The 20,791-nt window shown below is 46.6% G+C and overlaps 1 protein-coding gene across 1 annotated transcript in view; it reads right to left on the bottom strand.

Moving 5' to 3' along the window:
• Dock2 (dedicator of cytokinesis 2) overlaps window positions 1-20,791 on the bottom strand; it is a 406,844-nt gene that overhangs the window by 5,981 nt on the left and 380,072 nt on the right. The window contains exons 42-47 of the mRNA XM_041676225.1: window positions 16,805-16,886; window positions 15,656-15,740; window positions 14,866-14,952; window positions 7,080-7,256; window positions 5,799-5,882; window positions 475-612 (exon numbers count right to left, since the gene is read on the bottom strand). Of these exons, the coding sequence (XP_041532159.1) occupies window positions 475-612; window positions 5,799-5,882; window positions 7,080-7,256; window positions 14,866-14,952; window positions 15,656-15,740; window positions 16,805-16,886 (653 nt within the window). The remainder of the gene's footprint in view (window positions 1-474; window positions 613-5,798; window positions 5,883-7,079; window positions 7,257-14,865; window positions 14,953-15,655; window positions 15,741-16,804; window positions 16,887-20,791) is intronic.

The following is a 20,791-nucleotide window of genomic DNA, read 5'->3' as shown; positions in this document are numbered from 1 at the left end:
GCAGACAGTTGCCAAGGTACTACAGAGCTCTGATATTTGATAATTCTGCTTTATGTGAAAGGCAAGACACTGCCTCTGAGAGTGTTGGCCAGTGCTCTTTTCTGGCTGTGGAGTACAGTGGCTTTGGAGACAGCACAGCTGGGTAGATACTCTGGCCTTAAGGTAACTTGCAATACAGTGTTTGCAAGTTATCTGATGCCCCTGAATCTCAAATGATATATAAGAACTGAAAAACATTCCTACCTACCTACCTGTTTCTCTCAGTTAATATACATCAACTGTATTTACAGAGGGCCAAGCACATGCTAGGTGCTTCACTGATGCAACTTTAATACTTATATAGCACAGCTTCGTAGATCTGATGTATAACTGGCTTCTCTCTAGGAATGACTTTTGAGGGAACAGGAAGGTTCCCCACGTCAGCCCCTTCCAAGGTCCTCCCCCTTCCCAATCACAGGGATGGATCACTCATACCATTTCTCGGACCCCGTACTCCTTTTCCACCTTCATTTTCAAGTTCTTGAAACACTCCTCCATCCGGTCATGGAAGGGCCGCAGGTTGTCCGACACCCTTTTCTCATGGATCTTAATCCCAGCTCCCAGGAAGGGGATCTGTAGAGAGATGGTACATCATGGGCCTCAGCTTGGGCACTAGCTCAAGAGGTTCCTTTGGCCTGCTAACTCTCCCTGGAGGGTTTCAGATGCTCAGAGACACGCATGGTTCCTGGGACAACTGCAGCCTTCAAATTTGTCATGCAAGGGGACAATGACCCAGCCGCTCCGGCTTCCTTGGAGGTGTAGTTGTCCCAGGCATTAGAAACCACAGGTATGGGAAAATCTGAGTCCTTTGAACAATCTACAAAGGGTCAGAGTTCAGAGAACAGAAAGGAGGAACCTCCAGAACTTGGACTTACAGTCTTGCTTAAGAAGTATTGGCAGTACATAGGTGAAACCATGGTAAAAATGCCTGGCAACAAGGAGGAGCAGAGAAGGGGAGGGGGGCTCCAGTCCATCCCACATCCTGGGATACAACTGTACTTCTCACAGCCGCTGAACAAAGCTACAAGCATGCTGGTATCAGACAGCTCTCTTATTACTAGTGTTTCTAGAAGTGTTGCCAAATCTTGGGAAGATAAGGGAGGAAGGAAAATGGGTAGGGGAAATGCAGGCTGTCTTATCTGTGTAACAGGTCAGCACACTGAACCTAGAGACCCAGGAGGGGAAGAACAGCTGTGGAACTCCCTGATAGAAGGCAAATGTGAGAAAGTTAGCTGTATGACCTTGGGGTAGAATAACATAGACCACCAGGATGGAGGATGGCATCTCTCTAGGAGAACAATAAACACCCCTACCCTGGTGAAGTAATGGCGTTTCTGGCTCCTTCTCGAGAGAGAAGAGGGGGTGGAGGGAGAATGCACTCTGCAGTGAGATGTGCAGTTGGCAAGACCTGTGCTCCAGTGTATGCGCAGGAGGAAGGTGGCTGGAGGCTGTAACTGACCTCCAAGAGCAGAGTGGTGATGAGTGGCAGCCACCTGCTTCTAGGGATCAAGGAGGCCTCCGGGGGCAGAGGCAAGGATGCCGTAGGAAAGCTGAGGGAGGCACTGAATTCTGCACGAGGCCAGCTCCTCTCCCAGGTGCCCCCAGCTTCACTTGGCAGCTATGTATAATGTGTTCTCATTCTCTCAGGAAGCAGGAACTTGTCCTCTAAAACAATCAGATCATGAAACCTGGGACTCCGGCGGCGTACCAGACCCAAGGATAGGAGGGGGAGCCACCACCGCCAGACTCGAAACAAGTAGATGGAAAGAACGTGCGCCTGTGGTTAGTGAGGTGGCCACTGCGCCATCCCCAGATTGCCCCGTGTAGCAGCTATGATCATCTTCCCGTGAAACGGTTTGAAGGATCTACTTCTGGAGACTATAAATGATCCCAGACAGGTGTGTAGGTTCAGGCGTGTGGGTCGGTTACCGAGCTGTGATGTCACCTTGCTGACAGAGCCTTCTCCCATGCCCACTGATTTCCATAATTTCCATAGCTTCACTATGAATTAGGAGGTATCTGCTGGGGTCAGCAGACCCTGGAGGAAATTCACTCACAGGAGACAGGTCCCAAACTAACAGGCAGGATAAAAAACAAGTAGGAAGGAAAAAGACAGATGAATGAACGTGGAAGAAAGATTATAGAGAGCTTAAGGTGTTACTTAAAAAATATTACCAAAGGGATCTTCCATAAAGATAATAGAGTAAGATTTAAAATGGAATGAATTTATAGCTTTAGTGTTACACTCTGACAAGACAGAAAATTGGTCCACTTAGCATCAATCTCAAGGCGTTAAGAGGGAGGAGGTAGCGAAGAGGATGCTCAGAGACTCAGTGCTCTCCAATGAATAGACCAACCAGACTGAAAGAAGCCAGCAAAGAAAACTGGGATTAGACTACAGATCAGCCAGCCTTGACATTCACAGAACACTCCACCGAGAGCTTTGGAATCTACACTTTCCCATCTGGACATGCCATTCCTTCACAACAGACTTTTTGCTAAATCCCACGGGTTTTGGTATGTTGTGTTTCTGTTTTCATTCATTTCAGAGGATTTTTATAATTTCCTTTCTTACATCCACAGTGATACAATGTTCATCTAAAAGTGTTATTATTTGGTCTCCATCTATGTATATAATTTTGAAGTTTATTCTTGTTATAGATTTTGAATTTTATTCCACTGTGACCAGAAAGGATAACATAATATGGTTGCATTTTTTTACAAGGTAACTTTTGTATGAGTATAAGCGAGAAGGAGAGAGATTCAGACTCTCACGTCTGCTGGCAGACAGGGAAGCTGGTGTGGACACATTAGGAAACTGTTTCTTATACCCAGGAGGGTTGAGCTTGAATGAACCAGAATTCACTATGACATGTACCTTGAGAGAGTGGAGGGTATACACATCCATCTACCAATAGGAGGATGGATCAATAAATGAATATATTGTTTGTATGATACATACTTACACATGGGGCAAAAAGTCAAACCTCTGATATATGTAGCAACTGGTGAATTTTAAGGACACCATGCTTTGCAAAAGAAGCTAAATACATAATAGCATGTACGGCATATTCTATTTCTATGATGTTGCTGAATTAACCTTTTGCTGGTATAAATGAAGTGGTATATTCTAAAGCTCTATTTTCTCCTGTATTAAGAGCAAGCATTTCCAGGTCTAAACACACCCAATAGAGAGACAGCCAAAAGCCTCAAGTTGAAACCAACCTCATTCTATGCCAGCAGAAAAATGAATGCATTTGTATCATTACGTGATTTCTCTGTATACACTCCTAGACCGCGTGAATAAAGAATAGTGAGCTGCCACAAAAGGGACAAATTTTACCAGCCTGACTGACATATGGTGGTTCCAGTTATATGTAGGTCAGCAGGAATCCAGGGCAAACTGTGAGGCCTAGGAAGATGTGCTTAGAGAACAGAGCTCTATTTTTAATATAAGCAGGAAAGTAGTCGGTCTAGAGGGGAGTGGTGTTGACTACAGGATTAGCTAAGATGGGCTTAGGGGTTCAAGAAGAAGCCCATTGCATCTAGGTGAGAGGTTATGTCCGTGGATGCTGGGTGATAAACCAAAGCACCATATATTTTTATATGCACTTTCCTGCATGTAATGCTTCACAGCAAAAAGCGTCAGAGAATAATATACCTTAGATATTGCCCCACATGATAAAATCTTCCTTACAAAGAACAAAGCATCTTGAACGATTCCAATCTTGAAATTTACAAATTCTGACACGAGCTGCACACTGGAAACGCCAGCTTTCTCTGGTTTGGTAAAGCTAAGGCCCTTTCCCTTTAACGTCTAAGGTCCTCGAGTCCTGAGGAAAAACCCCAAAGTGTGTGTGGTTTTGCAAAACCATGTCGTCGCTGGAGTTAAGCTCCAATGGACAGGCTCAAGTTCGCCCCTCGCTATTGCTGTGTTACCTGGCACTGCGCCTGGTACACGGTGGGGATCCAGTAAACAAGGACTTTGCGAATGGATGGTAAGATGCTAGCAGATTTGCTGAATGTACTAACGGGAGTAGCAGTGTGCCTGCCCCGCAGGATTGCATTGTTTAAATGCACATGCCATAGTTAGGAAAGCTGGGCAGAGCAGGAGGGATATAGCCTAGCACACTTCCCGGTATTAAAGGGCCTCTGTAACCTGTGGACTTGGGAGCCACGGGCATGCTATGGGAAAGGTGGACGCTAGGGGGTGCTGCCTGAATGTCCCTCATAATCTTAGAGGCTGTGGCATCTAACGCAGGCTGCTTTCATCTCTTTGGAACCCTTTCTAAATAGCTCCAAGGCCGGGGTGGAATGTTCTTAGAAGGCTTAGCCACTGCTCTGCAAGGCTTAGATCCATCCTCTGCAGGCATGGAGAGATGTACCCAGATGAGAAGAGGCATCTGACAGAGTCCTGGCAAGGGCACAAAGTAAGCCACCAACCACCAAGTCAGTTTGTGTGACCTGGTAGTCCTCCCTGGATGCCCCAGAGGTATCCAGGAAAAGGCCCCACTCAGCTGGCCTTCCTGCTTCTCAGATCGGGGTGGCGAGGGCGTCGCCATTATCTGAATATTAAAGGATACAGATAGTCCCAGGCAGATGGAAAGACCTGAGGGATATTTAGCTTTCACGGGTGGCACAGAGTGGGAAGAGGAGAGAACATTCCAGACACACCTAATGCATTCAGGGAAAGTATATCTGCAGTGCTCGCTCAGCGTTTCATTTTTAAAGTCCCACTTTGCATAAATTGGCGGAGGCAGAGAAGGACCTGAATTAGGAATACATATTTTAAGACGAGTCTACACCCAGTGCTTCTCAGTCCCTGATTTCCCTGGAGTAACCAAACTCCCTTTTTGCATGGTGACTGGCAAGGAGAAGAGGAGAAGGGGATGGGCAGCCTGTAGACAGCTTCTCCTAGCCCCAGGCTCTCCTCACTCCTCACCCACCTTACCCCTTCTATGTCCATCGTGTACCATCTGCCCAGAGCTCAGGCAGGCATGTGTCTGAGGAGGCGGTCAGAGGGCTAGAGCAGGAAGGGTCTGGTTCTTCCTTCTTTGGAAAAATGAGAGAAAAAGAAAAGAGAAAGGGAGAACAAAGAAAAAGCAGAGAGAGGAGGAAGATGTGAGGACATAGGAGGCAGAGAGAGGCAAATAACAGACAGGGAGAAGTGGAGAGCTTCCAAGAGCTGCAGACAGATGCCCAGAAGGGGGGATGGGCAAGAAGAATGCAACAGGACAAAAGATATAGAGGTGGACAAATAACAAGTCCTCAGGCTGAAATCTGGCCGAGCAAGGCAGATGTGCACCCTTTGACTGTGAGCCAGCCCAACAAAGACCTCAATTATTTGCAGAACCTGATATCCATCTGTGCACTATCTGCGACAAACTGGGTCAGCCTCACAAGGAAGGTGGGGGGGGCAAGCCTTCTATTGTATGATTGGCATGATCTGGGGTTGGTGGTGGAAGTGTGTGTGTTGGGGGGGGGGTTCATTTGAGCCCCGTTGTGAAAAGCTATCTCATGATTTAACATCAAAGAAAGCAATCTCTGGCACAGCAGCCGTTGATGCCTGGCACTGTGCAATACCCAAAGGTAAGTAAGGTGTTCCAAATCTGTGTCCTGGCGAGCCTGCTTAGGTGTAATCCAGCAGTAGAAGGGGAGCCCTTTGGTCATGTGGAGTCAGGCCAGCCCAGGTTAGCCAAGGGCCAGAGAACTGGGGCAAGGAGAGGGCCTGGGTGGATGCTCTCATGCCCAGGCTTTACCTGCCATGCAATCAGGTCCTTGAGGCGGCTCAGCTTGTCCTGGTCCTCTGGGTGATCTCTGCTGTACTCTTCAGTGAAGAAGGCCTGTGGGGGACAGGTAGGGACTTACAATTTCCTGTTTCTCAGGTAAAATACATGATCTATCTCTCTGGTATTGAGACAAAACTTGATGTGAAAGTTTCAAGATCCCAGGCATTGGTGTGGAACTTGCCATAGCTGATGATGCTTTCTTTTTCTTTACTGGAGGCTCACTCTGATAAGCACCCACTGGAAACAGGGTGCAAACTCCAGTAAAGTAGTTCCAATGCGGGGTGCCAGGACCACCAGCAGCAGCTCCCCTGGAACCTGTTTTGACCTGGGAACTTGACACATTCTCCAGTACCAACTGGGTTCCACTGAACCAAAACTCTGAGGGCTTGAGTTGGATCTGGTTCAGGGTAGAGATTCTCATGTAAGGGAGCCTTCAAGGGATCCTGAGGTTCCAGGAGATCACTGCCGGTGGAAGAAAGCTGAGTAAGGAATTTCCCTGGTGTGTGTCCAAACCTGTCTCGCAGTCTCCCTCATGACTCCTCCATGCCTCACCTCCCCTCATTTCAGAGTTCCCATCCCCATTGCAGACATATTGCAGCACCCCTGAAGGCTGAGCAACTGTAACCACAGAGGTGTCATGGCAGCTGAAAGGACTGGCTGGCTGGTTCACACGTGGCATTTTTGTCTTTGCACCAGTGAATGAATGGCAGAGGACAGGGAATGCACAGTGAGGTTGTGTAGGAAGGAGCTCACTCCTCATTCAAGTGAACTGGAAGCTGCCTTAGGACTACATCATGCTAGGGAAAGCCATGTCTCCCTATTGGTACACTGGCATATCCAATAGGGGCGACTAGGACTCAACTGATGGCATTTTCTTTGTGCTCAAATGTGAGGGGCTTCCTGTGACTTACAGGCCTAGGTTTTGCCTCTGCCAATGGAGTTGGGCTCCCAGATTTCTGCATGTAAAGATTATTTCTTTCCCTGTATCTATGTTGTTTAAAATCCTTTATGGAAGAGGTAGGTTTACCAAAAGGAATGGCTGGTGGTTTGTGGTTACCTCTGAGTCTTTCCTCAACAGAGATGCCAGGGGACTAGAAACCCCCAGGAAATTGCTTCGTCTGTGTCTAGGTGTGGGATCAGGATGGGAAAGAGACAGGAGATCAGGTTGGAACCTGATGTCCAACCACGCTGAGTGTCCAAGTGGGATCAAGCAAGGACAGAGAAAGGGGGATAAGCTCCAAGGTCCCTCACCTTCTCATACTTGGCAAAGCCTCCCATGACTGCAGGGTCCACGATTCCATTGAGGAGCATAGAGAGCGGGTTGATGGGAAGGCTCTCATCACTCTGGTACTGGTTTATCATCATCAGGATCTTCTCATTGGCTGTGGACATGGTTTCAATGGCATTCTCCAGAGGACTAATTGTAGTCTGTTAGAAACAAGATTGGCAGAAGAACCTTAGTGGGTGGCAAGAGAAGCCGATGTCATCAATGGTATCGATTTCACTTGGGTGGTAACTCAGACATTGTCCCTAGACCCCAAGCTACAGCAGGATCCGAGGGTAATGAATCAGCTCAGGGCTGTCTGCTGACCAAGGACAAGCTGGCTGGCTTTCTGGATCGAGGGAAAGGATTTCTCTGGGGAGGAAGTACCAGGCTCTGCTCTGACTTCACAGGTTGAAGGTTTCTCTCCCAGTAAAACACGCACTGACCCATCATCACATACTATTTGGAAGCTATTGGGTATGGTACCAGTGAGAGAAGTCAGCATAGCTTGCTCTAGGAGCATCCAGCAGGTTCTGAGACGGTGGGTTAAAGGGAAGATAGAATGAAACCCTTCCCCCACACATCTCAGAAAGCAAGATAAACAGTGGTATTGAAAGACAATAGACAAACACTGCAGTTTGCCGAAGCTTAGGATCCGGTGTAAAAACTAAACTAGAGGTCAGCAAACATTTCTGCAACGGGACCACAGAGTAAATATTTTAGGATTTGCAGGCCAGATGGGCTCAGCTGAAACAACTCCACTCTGTTACTGCCGGGCAGAAGCAACAGCTGGAAAACTGGACGGGAAAGTGTGCTTGTCCCAACCAAACTCTACAGGTGTTAGCGTAGGCCACAGCAGTTATTCTGAGAAGGGGGGATCACCCAGTGGGAAAGGATGGGCTGGAGGAAAGATGTGAGAAATCTGAGAAACTTCATGGAGGAAGGGAGCTAAACTTATGTCTAGCATGGCGGTGATGTGGTGCTTGCCTCGTTGGCCATGTAGTGAGGATTGATTGAGACAATACAACACCCGACGCTGCAGAAGTTCCTCTTAGAATGTGTGCCTGCTGCATGTATGAGAGGAGCAGGTTAGCCCCTGTAGCCATACTCTTATCTATTTAAATCCTGTTCTAACACAGCTTCTCCAACGCTTACTCTGAGCGCGTGTTTTTGGAGAGCGTGGTGGTTTGAATAAGGATGGTCCCCATAGGCTCCTATGTCTGGATACTAAGTCCTCAGTTGGTGGAACTGTTTGGGCAGGATTAGGAGGTGTGACCTTGGAGGAGGTGTGCCACTGAGGCAAGATTTGAAGTTTCAGAAGTCAACAGTATTCCCCGTTAGCTCTTTTTCTCTGCCTCCAACTTGAAGGTCAGGATGTAAGCTCTTAGCTACTGCTTCAGCATCATGCCTGCCTGCTGCCATGTTTCCACCATGGTGGTCATGAAGGTCACCCTGAAACTGTAATCCTCTGAAACTGTGATCCCCAATGAACATTTTCTATGTAAGTTACCTTGGTCATTGTGTCTCTTCACAGGGATAGACAAGTTACTAAGACAGAGATGGAAGCATCTGTAGTGAGAAGCCCTTGGGGCCAGATTCTCTGTTGCTACAAATATCTTTCAAATGCCAACACCCACAGTACTACTCAGCATCATGTTAATGCAACTAAATATATATGCAATTTCCCTATAAGAGAAAAGGGTTTATTTTGCCTATTAAGGTCAGGAAGTTGCCTTGGTTGAGCCTCAGGTAAAGTCACTAAATGGCAGTGATGGGAGGGTGTCAATGCAGACTGTCACATCATACTTAAGAACTTCCCCAAGGTGGGGCCTTTTAAAGGTTCACAGTAAATACTAACAGCACTATTTAGGGAATACCATCTATATTCAAATTATAGTGCCCACATCTGCATTCATACAGGCCCATTGACTCACATGCACACATATAAGCACGTAGGATATAAACTGGAGGAGAATATTACTTAGCCTATTGCCTAGAAAACTGAGATCCACGTTCCTGTTTGCATGCTGCATACAAATAAACTCAGGAGCTTTACAAGGCTGAGGTCCAGAAGGACTTCTAAGGAAAAGCTACCCCTCACCTGAGGAGTGCAGCACTTCACCTGGATGCCAACAACAGTCTGGGGTGTCTGAGATACCCACGCTTTGAGGCAAGTCACTAGAAATGGTAAGGCGTGTTGGCATGTTGACTGGCTTGCCTACACACTTTTGAGACTATTTCTAGATTCCCAGATCTGAATTCTCACTACAGGCATCAGAAACAGGGACTGAGCCCAAGAGCTTGGGCTCTCCACAGATGGGCATTTGAGTAGGGAACACACACAGCTCTGAGCAGAACTTGGGGTGCTGCATTTGGAGGGAAACTTGGGTGTCAGCTGTTGATAAATGAAATCAAAAGCAAAACCACCACAACCATCTGTCACAACCAGGCGACAGAGATAGTTCCGTTCACAGTCGCCTCACCTCCACGCATGCTCTCAAGGACAGGTTTGGTGATATTCTGTGGTGGTGTGGATGAGAACAACCCCCATAGGCTCAGCGGCGACCAGTTGGTCCCCAATTGGTGGGGCTGTTTGGGAAGGTGGTATGGGCTTTCTGGAGGAAGTATATGTCACTGGGGGTGGGTTTTGAGAATTTCTAGCCTTGCTCCCCTTCCTGTTCACGATTGAAGATGTGAGCTCTCAGCTTCCTGCTCCTGCCCCCCTGTCTGCCAATTGTTACCATGCCTCCCTGCCACGATGGACTCTTTTGCCTCTGGAATCCTACAAGGAAAATAAACTCTTCTATCAATTGCTTTTGGCCATGGCGTTTTATCGCAGCAACAGGAAAATGACTCATAAGACACATGCCCAACGGCAGTAGAGGCCACAGTTGGGCTGTTCTTGGTGGCAAAGGCTGGTGTCTATGACAAACAAGTGCATCAGACAATGTCACCAAACCTGCCATGAGCTTCCTGTTGGGACTTAATTAGGCCCTCAGCTCTCTGGCATCTTTGCTGAGCTGAGCCTCAGTTTCTATGGGCAGCACAGGCAAAATAACTGGTTTCCAACTTGCTGTGAAGGAAACATAAATTTCTAAGGCAAAATGCATGGGAACAAGCATGCAAGTGAGTGGGAAGGGGCAGTAACTTCCATTCCCAGCAAACCAACAGCCTTTCCAGATGCTCTAGCACCTCCCACCTATATCACCAGCTTGAGTCCCCAGAAGTCCCATGAGCTGCATGGGGTAAGCATCAATGACAACCATCAGTTTGACAGTTCAAGTTCACCACAGGTCTCAGTTTCCTCCTATGCAAGATAGTGCACTGCACAGGAATAAAGAAAGTACATGGAAATAGCAGGAATCAAAAAAGTACCTGGAGTATAGCAGGAATCAAGTATCTGAAGAATAGCAGGCTGTGCTTACCTGCAGAGGTCTGTTGCTCAGCAAGCATTGGTTTAGAATCCCCCCAACCTTAACTCAGTAGGGGGATGGCTGGCTGCTTGCATTCACTTCTGTATCTTCCAGTCACTAGTAGCCTAATGTGACATTTTATTTCCTTTCTCTTATAGGACTTGAAAGATATTTGAGTTTATAGCTCTGGGATCCAGTGGCTTTTGGCATTCATTGCAGCTCTGACATTCCGTATTTTTCAGCTCTTATTTTGTAAACTGAAGATGAAGAGATGCATAATGACCCTCTAATAATACACTGCCGTTTATGGCCTAACTGAATTGTCATACTTCTAGGTTAGGGCTGAGAACAAGATAAAGTCCTCAACAAATAGGTGAGGCTTTCCCTGAAAGCCCATTCTCAGACACTCCTCAGGACACATGGTGCTGGGGCCATGACACTGCATGAGGGAAAGAGCAGGTGCTGCAGGAGAATTGTCTGTATTCTGTCAATCATATTTTAAATAAACACTGATTGGCCAGGCAGGAAGTATAGGCGGGTCAACCAGACAGGAAGTAGAGGTGGGGCAAGGAGAACAGGAGAATTCTAGGAAGGAGGAAGCCCTTTCCTCCAGTCCTGCCCAGACCACAGAAGAAACAAGATATAATCTGCTCAACTGAGAAAGGTACTGAGCCTAACACAGCTAACATAGATAAGAATAATGGGTTAATATACTTTGCAAGAGCTAATAAGAAGCCTGAGCTAATGGGCCAATCAGTTTATAATCTTATGGAGATCTCTGTGTGATTTTCTTTGGGGCTTGCCAGCTGTGGGGAACTGGGCAGGACATAAACCCCAACAAGCAGGCCCTCCATGTTACAAGCGGGGACTAAGAGCTGCATTCATATAATGAAAACAAACGCATAGTAGTGCAGTCATTTAGCAAGGCACTGTAGCTCTGTGTCTGAGACATCCTGAAGCTTGATAATGGAGGCCAGTAAGGACAAATCCACTATGATAATCCTTAGAGATCTTTTCCCAAAACCTTCCACCAGATGTGGAAGATGTGCTAGTTTTGTTTGCATTCCTCTGAATGCATGCACACATGCACTCACACACATGAAACACGGTATGGGATGACTTGCTCTGGCTCTCAGTTTCAGAAGACCCAGTCTGTCATGGAGGGGAAGGCCTGATGGAACAGCTTACACATAACAGCAGACAAGAAGAGATGGAATGCTGACGCTGGACTGGGTCCCTCTCCCTGCCCTCTTATTCTATCTTGGTCCCCAAACTGTAGGGCAGTTCCACTTACATCCAGCATTAGTTAATTCTCTCTGAAAACAATGTCATAGACACACCCAGAGAAGTACCTTATCAGTCTCCTAGGTGACTCAAATTCACAATCAAAATTAACCATCACCGAAGCTAACAACATGGAAGAGGGAAGTAAAATAGTGTTGTCTGCTTTTCCCCTAATTTTAGAATTCGGAAGTGAAAATGTAAGGTAACTATTTAGACACAATGGTTATTGTGATTACTTATTTGGTTTACTTGAATATTCTTGAGAAGAATTATGGGCCTGAGGCTGCTCTTGGCACTTGGAGTACTTCAGGGAGAGAATAGCAGACAAAGCATCTGCCTTGCTGAAAATTATATTGCAGTGGAATCTACAGTCCAGCATTGTATTTAATATTTGGCCGATAAACACAGAAACAAGCAAATTGTGTAGTCTACTAGGAGGTGTTAAGAACTCTGAGGAGGAAAGGGACAGTAAGGGACACAGGAGGGCCCCCTCGGTTTACTACAGTCCAGCAGACATGAGTGGAGAAGAGGCGCCTTGTGGAGCCAACCCAGGGATGGGATCAGTCAGGGCTATTGGGCAGAGGCTTTGGAAGGCTGCAAAGCTCCCTTCCCTCAAGAACAGGGCTAGTAATGGTCCAGTCATCCTACCGTATCCATGGTGACTTGACTCTGGGACCCTCTGAGAATACCAAAATCCACAATGATTTTGAGTCTCTTCTACAGCATGGCCCAATCCTTTTACATCATCCACACAATCCTCTCTAAACTACTTACAATCGAATGCAAGGTGAATGCCATGCAGATGGTTATTTTTGCTCATTGTTTGGTAAGAGAAAAAATATATATCCTTATATCTTCTGTTCAGATGCAGTTTCCCCCCAAATACTTTCCATTTGCAGTCAGTCGATCTGTGGGTGTGGGACTTATGCATACCGAGTGACAACTGTATGCACCTCCCAGGATTTTGTGATATTATGCAGGATAAGGCAGTAAAGCCTTTGGCACAGTGCTGGGGGACATTTGTAGAAACTTGCCACATATTAAGTGCCCCTGAACCAAGAGCACAGCATTTGATTCCTTTCAAGGAACCTGCTCACTAGGATGGATGGGACACTCTGAGACAGAGTGCTATCCTAACCCAGAGGATATTACAAGAGGTTGAAGCCAAACTTGACCTTGTCTACTAACCCTGACAATTTAAGAACTTACAGATGGAGGCACTGAGGCGCAGAGTAGGTGGGGAAAATATCTATTCTGGACGTTTTTAGAGGTTTAAATGAGATCATGGTAGTGGACAGCTTAGCACACATTCAATAAATATGTCTTGCTGACATCATTATCATTCCATTTTTTCAAGACCTAGGCCATGCCTGTGAAATGGAGCCTACAGGCCTTTTGGTCTACAGACTTACTAAGAGGACATTGAAGGTCAGAGTCATGTGATCTTAATGCTGACAAAACAGTAGCTTGAAAATCTCAGTCAGACCACATCCCTCCTCTGTACAGGCGTCTGTGTCACTTGCAGAGGAGACAAAGTAACCCTAAGCTCCTAAATGACCTAGGATCTGAACACTATTACTCACCCCTTGACTTCTCTGATTTGGACACAATCTGGCCCCAGAACCTCTGTGCCAGATGCATACTCTATTGAAAAGCCCATCTCTTCATCCAGGCATGATGGCACATACCTTTAATCCCAGAGCTTGGGAGGCAGAGGCAGGAGGATCTCTGAGTTTAAGGGAAGTTTGGTTTGCAAAGCAAGTTCCAGGACAAAAAGGACTACACAGAGAAAACCAAAACAAAAAGAAAAGAAAAAATAAAGAACAACCACCCCCTCTACTACCACCAACAGGGAAGAAAAGAAAGAAGGAAGGAGAGGGGGGGAGAGGAAGGAGAAGGAGGAGGAGAAGGGGAGGGAGGGAAGGAAGGAAGAAAGGAAGGAAGGAAGGAAGGAAGGAAGGAAGGAAGAAGGAAGGATCTCTTCAATACCTCGTGGACTAGTCCTCTCTGTCCCAGGGCCTTTGTTGAAAACCACTTGGCAGGGAGGCTCCCTCTGACTCTGCTATCTGAAATGGCTGCCCTCCTCCTTTCAGCCCTCCCTGATGATGATCACCAGCTGACACGCTGTGTCTACTTTGACTTTTCCGTCTTTCTCCCCACCAGAATGGAAGCTGCACCATGGAATCTCCATGTCTCAGAACAGTGTTTGACATGCGCTAGGCATCCATGAAATCGATTTTGAATGAATAAAAAAATTTAAGGTATCACAAGCACATATAAGGGTTCTCACACTGTGCTAGCCTGTCTTCAGGCTCTGGGGAACTGCATGGTCCTCAGCTAACAGAGGATGTGGAGATGATAAGGTGCACTGGAAGCCCAAGACCTGTGCTGGAGCACCTGGGAGACTCAGTGGGCAAAGAAACCTTCCACCAAGCCTGACTCTGAGTTCAATCCCAGGAACACACATGGTGGAAGGAAAAGATAAATTCCTGAAAGTAGTCCTCTGGCATGCGCGTGCGTACACACACACACATGCACTGGCATGTAAATGCACAAAAAGATGGAATAAATAAATATAACAAAATACATAACTACTATCTATACAAGGGAACTCAGACTTCTGGATTCCAACTGCCTCTGGCTCTCTGGTGTTTCCTCTTTCAGTCTTTATCTATCCAAACAGAAAATGGCTCGCTTTGGAGTGCTGCAGAATGTCACACTGTAGTCCTGGGTCTGGATGGAGAACTTTGAAGGGATAATTGGGTGGATGGTCTTCCAGAGCCTGCCTCTCCTCTTTCCCTTCCCCACATTCCCCATGACAAAGATGTTCCTCCTCTCCTGATTTCATTACTGGTATCTAGAGAGCCTTTATTTACTAGGGACAAAAAGTTACCTAGTAATTAAAACATGAAACAAAACAAAAATCTCTGGTAGCAGATGCCCTGTGCATTGCCTACTCTGGGATTCCTTCCGAACCTTCAAACTGTCTCCTGTATAAAGTCAAAGAGGCCTCTTGAGGCTCACTGCCCTGACTATCAGAGGAGGAATGGTACTGCACTGATTTCTTCAAACTCACCTGAGACATGTGAACCACCTCAAACCAGCGCAGGATGCCGGGGAGCTTGTACGCAGTTAGGAAGGAAGTCCTCTCGATCCACATGGACTGGCGGAAGAAAAGCAATGGGCTATAAAATCTGCTACTCCTGGGCCTGCTGGCCTCCCATGGAGAAAAGAAAAGTTGCAATTCCCAAATACACAGTGACACTCTCTCCCTGAGGCATCCTTAACAGGTGTTTAATCTCTCTGGACTCAGGCCAGATTAGTTCTACCTGGTTTAACTAACAGTCTGGATTCTTAGTGAATTTTGAATGTGTCCATTTGTGTGGTCTAGGGGAAGAGTACACAGTGTTCATGAAATCCCCCCAAAATGCTAATTTCTAAAAATATTAAGAATCACTGTCTGAGAGCTGAGGGGAACTTGGAGTCGCCTCCTCATTCCAGCTTTGACCTTGAGGGAGATGACAGGCCCGCCCTGGGAAACAAGAACAAAGGTGACGGGCACTCAGGACAGTGACAGCATGCACTCAGTAAATGCTGAGGCTTTTCAGTGTGTGCTGAAGGACTTGCTTCAGCCACACTCCCAGCCTCCTGGAAATGCACAAATGCCCTTGATTGTCAAGGTCATCGGACAGGAATCCCTGTTACATCTTGAGGGGAGAAAAACTCAAAGAGAAACCCCAACAGACATGTCATCCTATCTGTGATGTCCGTGCCATGGTTCTAGACTCTGGAACAGGTTCCCTAGCACCTGTGGTTGGCAGGTGCGTTCTGGTTGCTGAAGCTGGCGGAGGAGGGGAGATACTCACAGCAAACTCATTTTCTGGGTCCACAGTGCCTCTGCGCACAGGCCTGGAGTAGTGGAACTTCTGCACATAGTTGGACTTGTAAAAGCTGAAAGACAGGAAAGAGTAGAAGTTTCTGGAAGCCATGCCTGGCTGCTGACACCTTAAACACTGGATCTGGCAGAGTCTTGATGGTGGCATTTTAAGATCTGTGTTGGGACTCCATTAAAAAATGATTTTCTCAGGGTAGCAAGGTGATCTAGAAGATGGACTGGCCTTATACCCTGGGAATGCAATTTTGGCATTAATGCACCAACAGTGACCTGTGCCATTTAAGGACAAAGCTAAACATTCCCAGAGTGACCTCCAAGGATTTCTTTAGGATCCTCAGACATCCCCCTTCACTTTGTTTCATATGTGATGGAAGATCAATTATCGTTGAAAACAGGGCACTGTGCTAGCTATAGAGGAGCCCCTGTGTACAGGTGCCTGGCCAAGGTAGGTGAGAGGCTGCCATATTATCTGCATGGCACCTGTTTGCTGTGACGTCAGCATGAGGCTCCTGAAGGAGTTCTGCCTTCCTAGGGAACTCTTGCTGCTGAATAGTTTACCCAGAGGGAAGAACAGAGTGTAGGGAGAGGTGTAGCTGAGGACCCCCACAGACCCCCCCACCTCATGGCCTACTCAATGATCATGCAGTCTGATATGAGGCAGATGGACACCTGCCTGCATGTGCTTACTTTAACTTTATCACTGATGAACGTATCCATCATCAACCCATTCGCTCGCCAAAGGCTGAAAAGACGTTCCTTTGGGAGAATGTACCCAGCATCCCCAAGGCCACTTTGTCCCATCCCTCTACCAGTCTGCCAGCGGCCAACCCACACTGTTTACTTTCTTGGGTCCATTCTAGGACCAGCCCGAGCAGCAGGCTCCAACATCAGTTCAGTTTGATGCCACACAGAGCTAGCCTTAGCCCCCCGCACCCGTCCCTCCCATTCATCTCTGACTTTAGCCTTATTACAGACATAGCCCAGGCAACTGGGGGCAATTCTTTTCCCAGAAAGCAAAGCAGGGATAGACTGGCTGAGAAGGGTACTGGGCCCTGTCCTGCCACCAGCTCTGCATCTTGGAGTTCTGTCCATTCCTCGCTCAGTGGGATGTGGGTCTTACTTTATGATCTGGTCAGGCACTGGTTTGTTCTTGAACCTGGGATGCTCATCCAGGACAGGTTGCACAGTGAAGCACTGAATATCTGATGGCATCAGAGTTAAGGATTTGAAACATGTTTGTTGGCCATAGGCAAATTCCAAATGTATCAGGAGCCAGCTAAGAACATCCATGCTGGTCCTTCTAGGACCATGTTTTTATTCAATGGTCAAGTTGTGGGCTTCTAGAAAGGTCCTAATAACCAGTGAGCAGTCGCCATGGTCTTTATATCAGAGCTAACAACCACCTTGCACACTATCCCAGGGCTCTGCTCTAGCTACCAGAATCGCTTAGCCACGCTTAATCTCCATTACCATTGCAATACTGTCATTGACAATAATACCCTCTAATGAATGGATGGCTCACTATCAATTACAGAGCAATGCTCCCCGTGGTATCCTTTAATCTCTCCAATTCTACGAGCTGTCATTGTTAACCTCAATGGTGCCCCTTGGCTCAGAGAAGCCAGGCAACTTGTTGAAGCCTACACAGCTTTTAAGAAAAGAATAGGGGTTTATATTTAGGGTTCTTCTCTCTCTCTCTCTCTCTCTCTCTCTCTCTCTCTCTCTCTCTTTCTTCCTTTCTTTCTTTTTTGGTTTTTGGTTTTTCTAGACAGGGTTTCTCTGTAGCTATAGAACCTGTCCTGGAACTAGCTCTTGTAGACCAGGCTGGCCTTGAACTTACAGAGATCTGCTTGCCTCTGCCTCCCCAGAGCTGGGATTAAAGGTGTGCACCACTACCATCTGGCATGGCTCAGAGGTGAAGAGCACAGGCTGCTCTTCCAGAGATCCTGAGTTCAATTCCCAGCAACCACATGGTGGCTCACAACCATCTGTAATAAGACCTCTTCTGGCCTGTGGGGACATAAGTTAGGGTTCTTAACTTAGAATTCTTTAGACGTAGTCTATTTTAGATCCACTTAACTTAGAATTCTTTAGATGTAATCTGTATTAGATCCATCATTGTGGTCACAGAAAGCAAGGACACAAACTACATTGGGGGCATTAATGCCAGAATTCCAGCTCCCTGGATAATCTTGGGGAGCTGTGTGCTCATGAGAATAAGACCAGTCTATCCTCTAAATTATCTTGCTAAAAAAGTCTTCATCTGAGACCTCATTAGACGTGGTGGGACTCCAGTGTTCCCTGAGTACTTCTGAGTCAGGCTTTTTCAAAGCTCCTGATGTAATACACATGCATGATAAAATCGAAGGACATTCTTCTCTAGAACATGCAAGTATATCATTTTGTCCTCCAACTCTTGACAGCCCCAAAGGGACAACCTATAGCAGAAAATAAGGAACAGCTGGAAGGAGTTCTGTGATGGATTAGTGCACCGGCACAGGATGCAGGCTGGCCAGGAGTATTGGCTGGCTCTTTACCTCTCCTATTCTAGCCCCATCTTTACTCATGTTAAGCTGGTCATCTGACAGACAAGCTAAGTGAAAAAAAAAGCTTACAGTCACTGGTTCTATCATTGATCTTTCCCTATATTTTTTCTTCCCTCATTTCTCTTCTTAGGCATTCAAGTCATTCCCCCTTCTCTTCTTCCCAAAGACCACCACAACTTCAAAAGTCTCCCTTCAGCCTGGCATCTTGCTGGAAAGTAATTGACTCCATCCACGAGGACAAACTGCCCATCCAGGGTCATTTTTCCCCATGGCTCCCCTGCCCTTTGACTACACGCCTCTCTTTGGTGAGTTCTCTGTGCTAGCACGTTGAGGTTTGAAGGGTACCACCCTGAAAAGTATGTCCATATGGAATGAGAATCCCCCAAAGGGAAAACAATAGAACACATTGCACGGGTCTCACCGGAAACATACCTGCAAACTTCAGGAGAACCCTAACACTCCCATTGGACAGCCTGAGTTGGGAGATCACTCCCTCTGGAGTGAGTCTCTGAGCTGAGGGCAGGGCTGGCAGACTGTGGTGAGCCCGAGCCATCTCATTGCCTGTTTCCCAGCCAAGCATAACAACACAAATGAAACACATGTGAAAATGATACACGATTCAATATGTCAGGGCCTGCATGTAAACCTTTGTGGGGACATGGCCTTGCTCACTAGCTACATGAGATCGGTGATTGCTCACATATTGGGACAGCAGCTAAGGAACTGTTACAGGGCACAGGCTCTCAAGGCTAACCTTTACAGAAAGGCTTGCCAGCACTTCTGTTAGAGACAATTCTAGGCCTTGTATATTGATCTGAGCTGATGGCGCTCATCCAAAAGGAAACTCCAAACCTGTCCTTGGGAAGCCTCTGACACTGGCACCCTCAGACTATTTAGCGAGACTCTCCACACCTGGTGCACAGATCAGTTGCAACAACAGACTTCTGCTTGACCTTTTCTTCTAAGTGCCTTCCACTATCTGAGCACCCTAGAGAAGACAAGGCCTGCTGCTTCTCCAAACTGCCTGTTGATCTTTAACACCAGAAGGTAAGAAGATAAAATGAACTGTTCAAGGTTACGGCAAGCAGCAGGCCTGAGTTCAAATCCTAGTTCCACTGCTTTCTCACCCCAGCTTCGTGTGAGTCGTTTGCTTTCTGAGCCTCATTTTCCCTAGTAATAAGATACAGAGAACAATAGACTCATCTCCAAGGCTTATGATGCGGCAAAGGGGAGAAGAAAGAAGCCCAAAATGTTAAGTTTATGGAAAACAGTTTATTGCACAGGTTCTAATTGATCTTAATAATAAAAACCTGGAGTCAGATATTGGGCTAAATGCTGAAAGGTCAGAGAAGTAAAGGAGCCAGCCACTCGAGAGATTTTTTACCTCTACTGAATCCTCAGACTGGAGGGGGCAAGACCCTGTCTCTAGGAAACCTCAGACTGAATCCTGAGCGTGGTCTCCTCCCATCCTTTTCCTCTCTCTGCCCAGCTACATCCCTTCCTGCTTCTACTTCACTAGTGCTGGGATTAAAGGTGCGAGCCACCACTGCTTGCCTCTGATTCTCTCTTAGACTGATTCAATCTTGTGTAGCCCAGGGTGACCTTGAACTCACAGATATCCACCTGCCTCTGTCTCCAGAGTGCTGGGATTAAAAAAAGGTGTGTGCCACCACTGCCTGGCTTCTATGGCTAACTAGTGTGGCTAGCTCTGCATTCTGACCTTCAAATTTTGTTAAAGCACAGACAAAATACCGCCACACAGGTTAATAGAATTCTGATCCCAGTCTTTAAAAAACAAATGATGGCCAGGTAGTGGTGGCGCACGCCTTTAATCACGGCACTGAGGAAGCAGAGGCAGGCGAATCTCTTTGAGTTTGAGGCCAGCCTGGTCTACAGAGATAGTTCCAGGACAGCCAGCACTATACAGAGAAACCCTGTCTAGGGAAAAAAACAAAACAAAAAACAAAAAACAACAGCAACAATAAAAAAAACTAAAACAGAACAAAACAACAACAAAAACAAAACCCAAAACCAACCAAACAAAAGAAATTATGGTGTGATTGTGAACAGATTTTAGGCAGAACAGAACTTGGCATTTAAAACCAATGGCTCTTTCGAGACCAGCCTGGTCTACAAGAGCTAGTTCCAGGACAGGCTCCAAAACCACAGAGAAACCCTGTCTCGAAAAACCAAAATAAATAAATAAATAAATAAATAAAACCACTGGCTCCCACTGGCTCCTTTTCTAACTACCTCCATGACCCTAGGCAAACTGCTTCATCTCTGCCTCATGTATTCCTCTCGAGGAAATATGAAAATTTAATACCATTCTAGAGCACTTTATGGGGTTGAAGGAAACAATGTTCATGAAGTATTCAGTCTCCTGAAGAGATCTAGCAAACACCAGCACTTTCTCTTTGATTTACAACCTTGTTCCAGGTACTGAACCAGGCCCTGGGCTCTAAATATGATGCTATGAATAAGCACACATGCCCGCTCCTCTGTGACGCATCAAAAGGCCATACAGCTGTTCAGTACCTGGATGTCCACGACTGGGGCCT

The sequence above is a fragment of the Microtus oregoni genome, unplaced genomic scaffold (assembly GCF_018167655.1).
Source record: "Microtus oregoni isolate MIOR12 unplaced genomic scaffold, Mior012 000027F_ref0000203, whole genome shotgun sequence".
Classification (NCBI taxonomy): Eukaryota; Metazoa; Chordata; class Mammalia; order Rodentia; family Cricetidae; genus Microtus; species Microtus oregoni.
The sequence above is the reverse complement of the archived record's forward strand: the minus strand, read 5'-3'. Positions and strand labels throughout refer to the sequence as shown.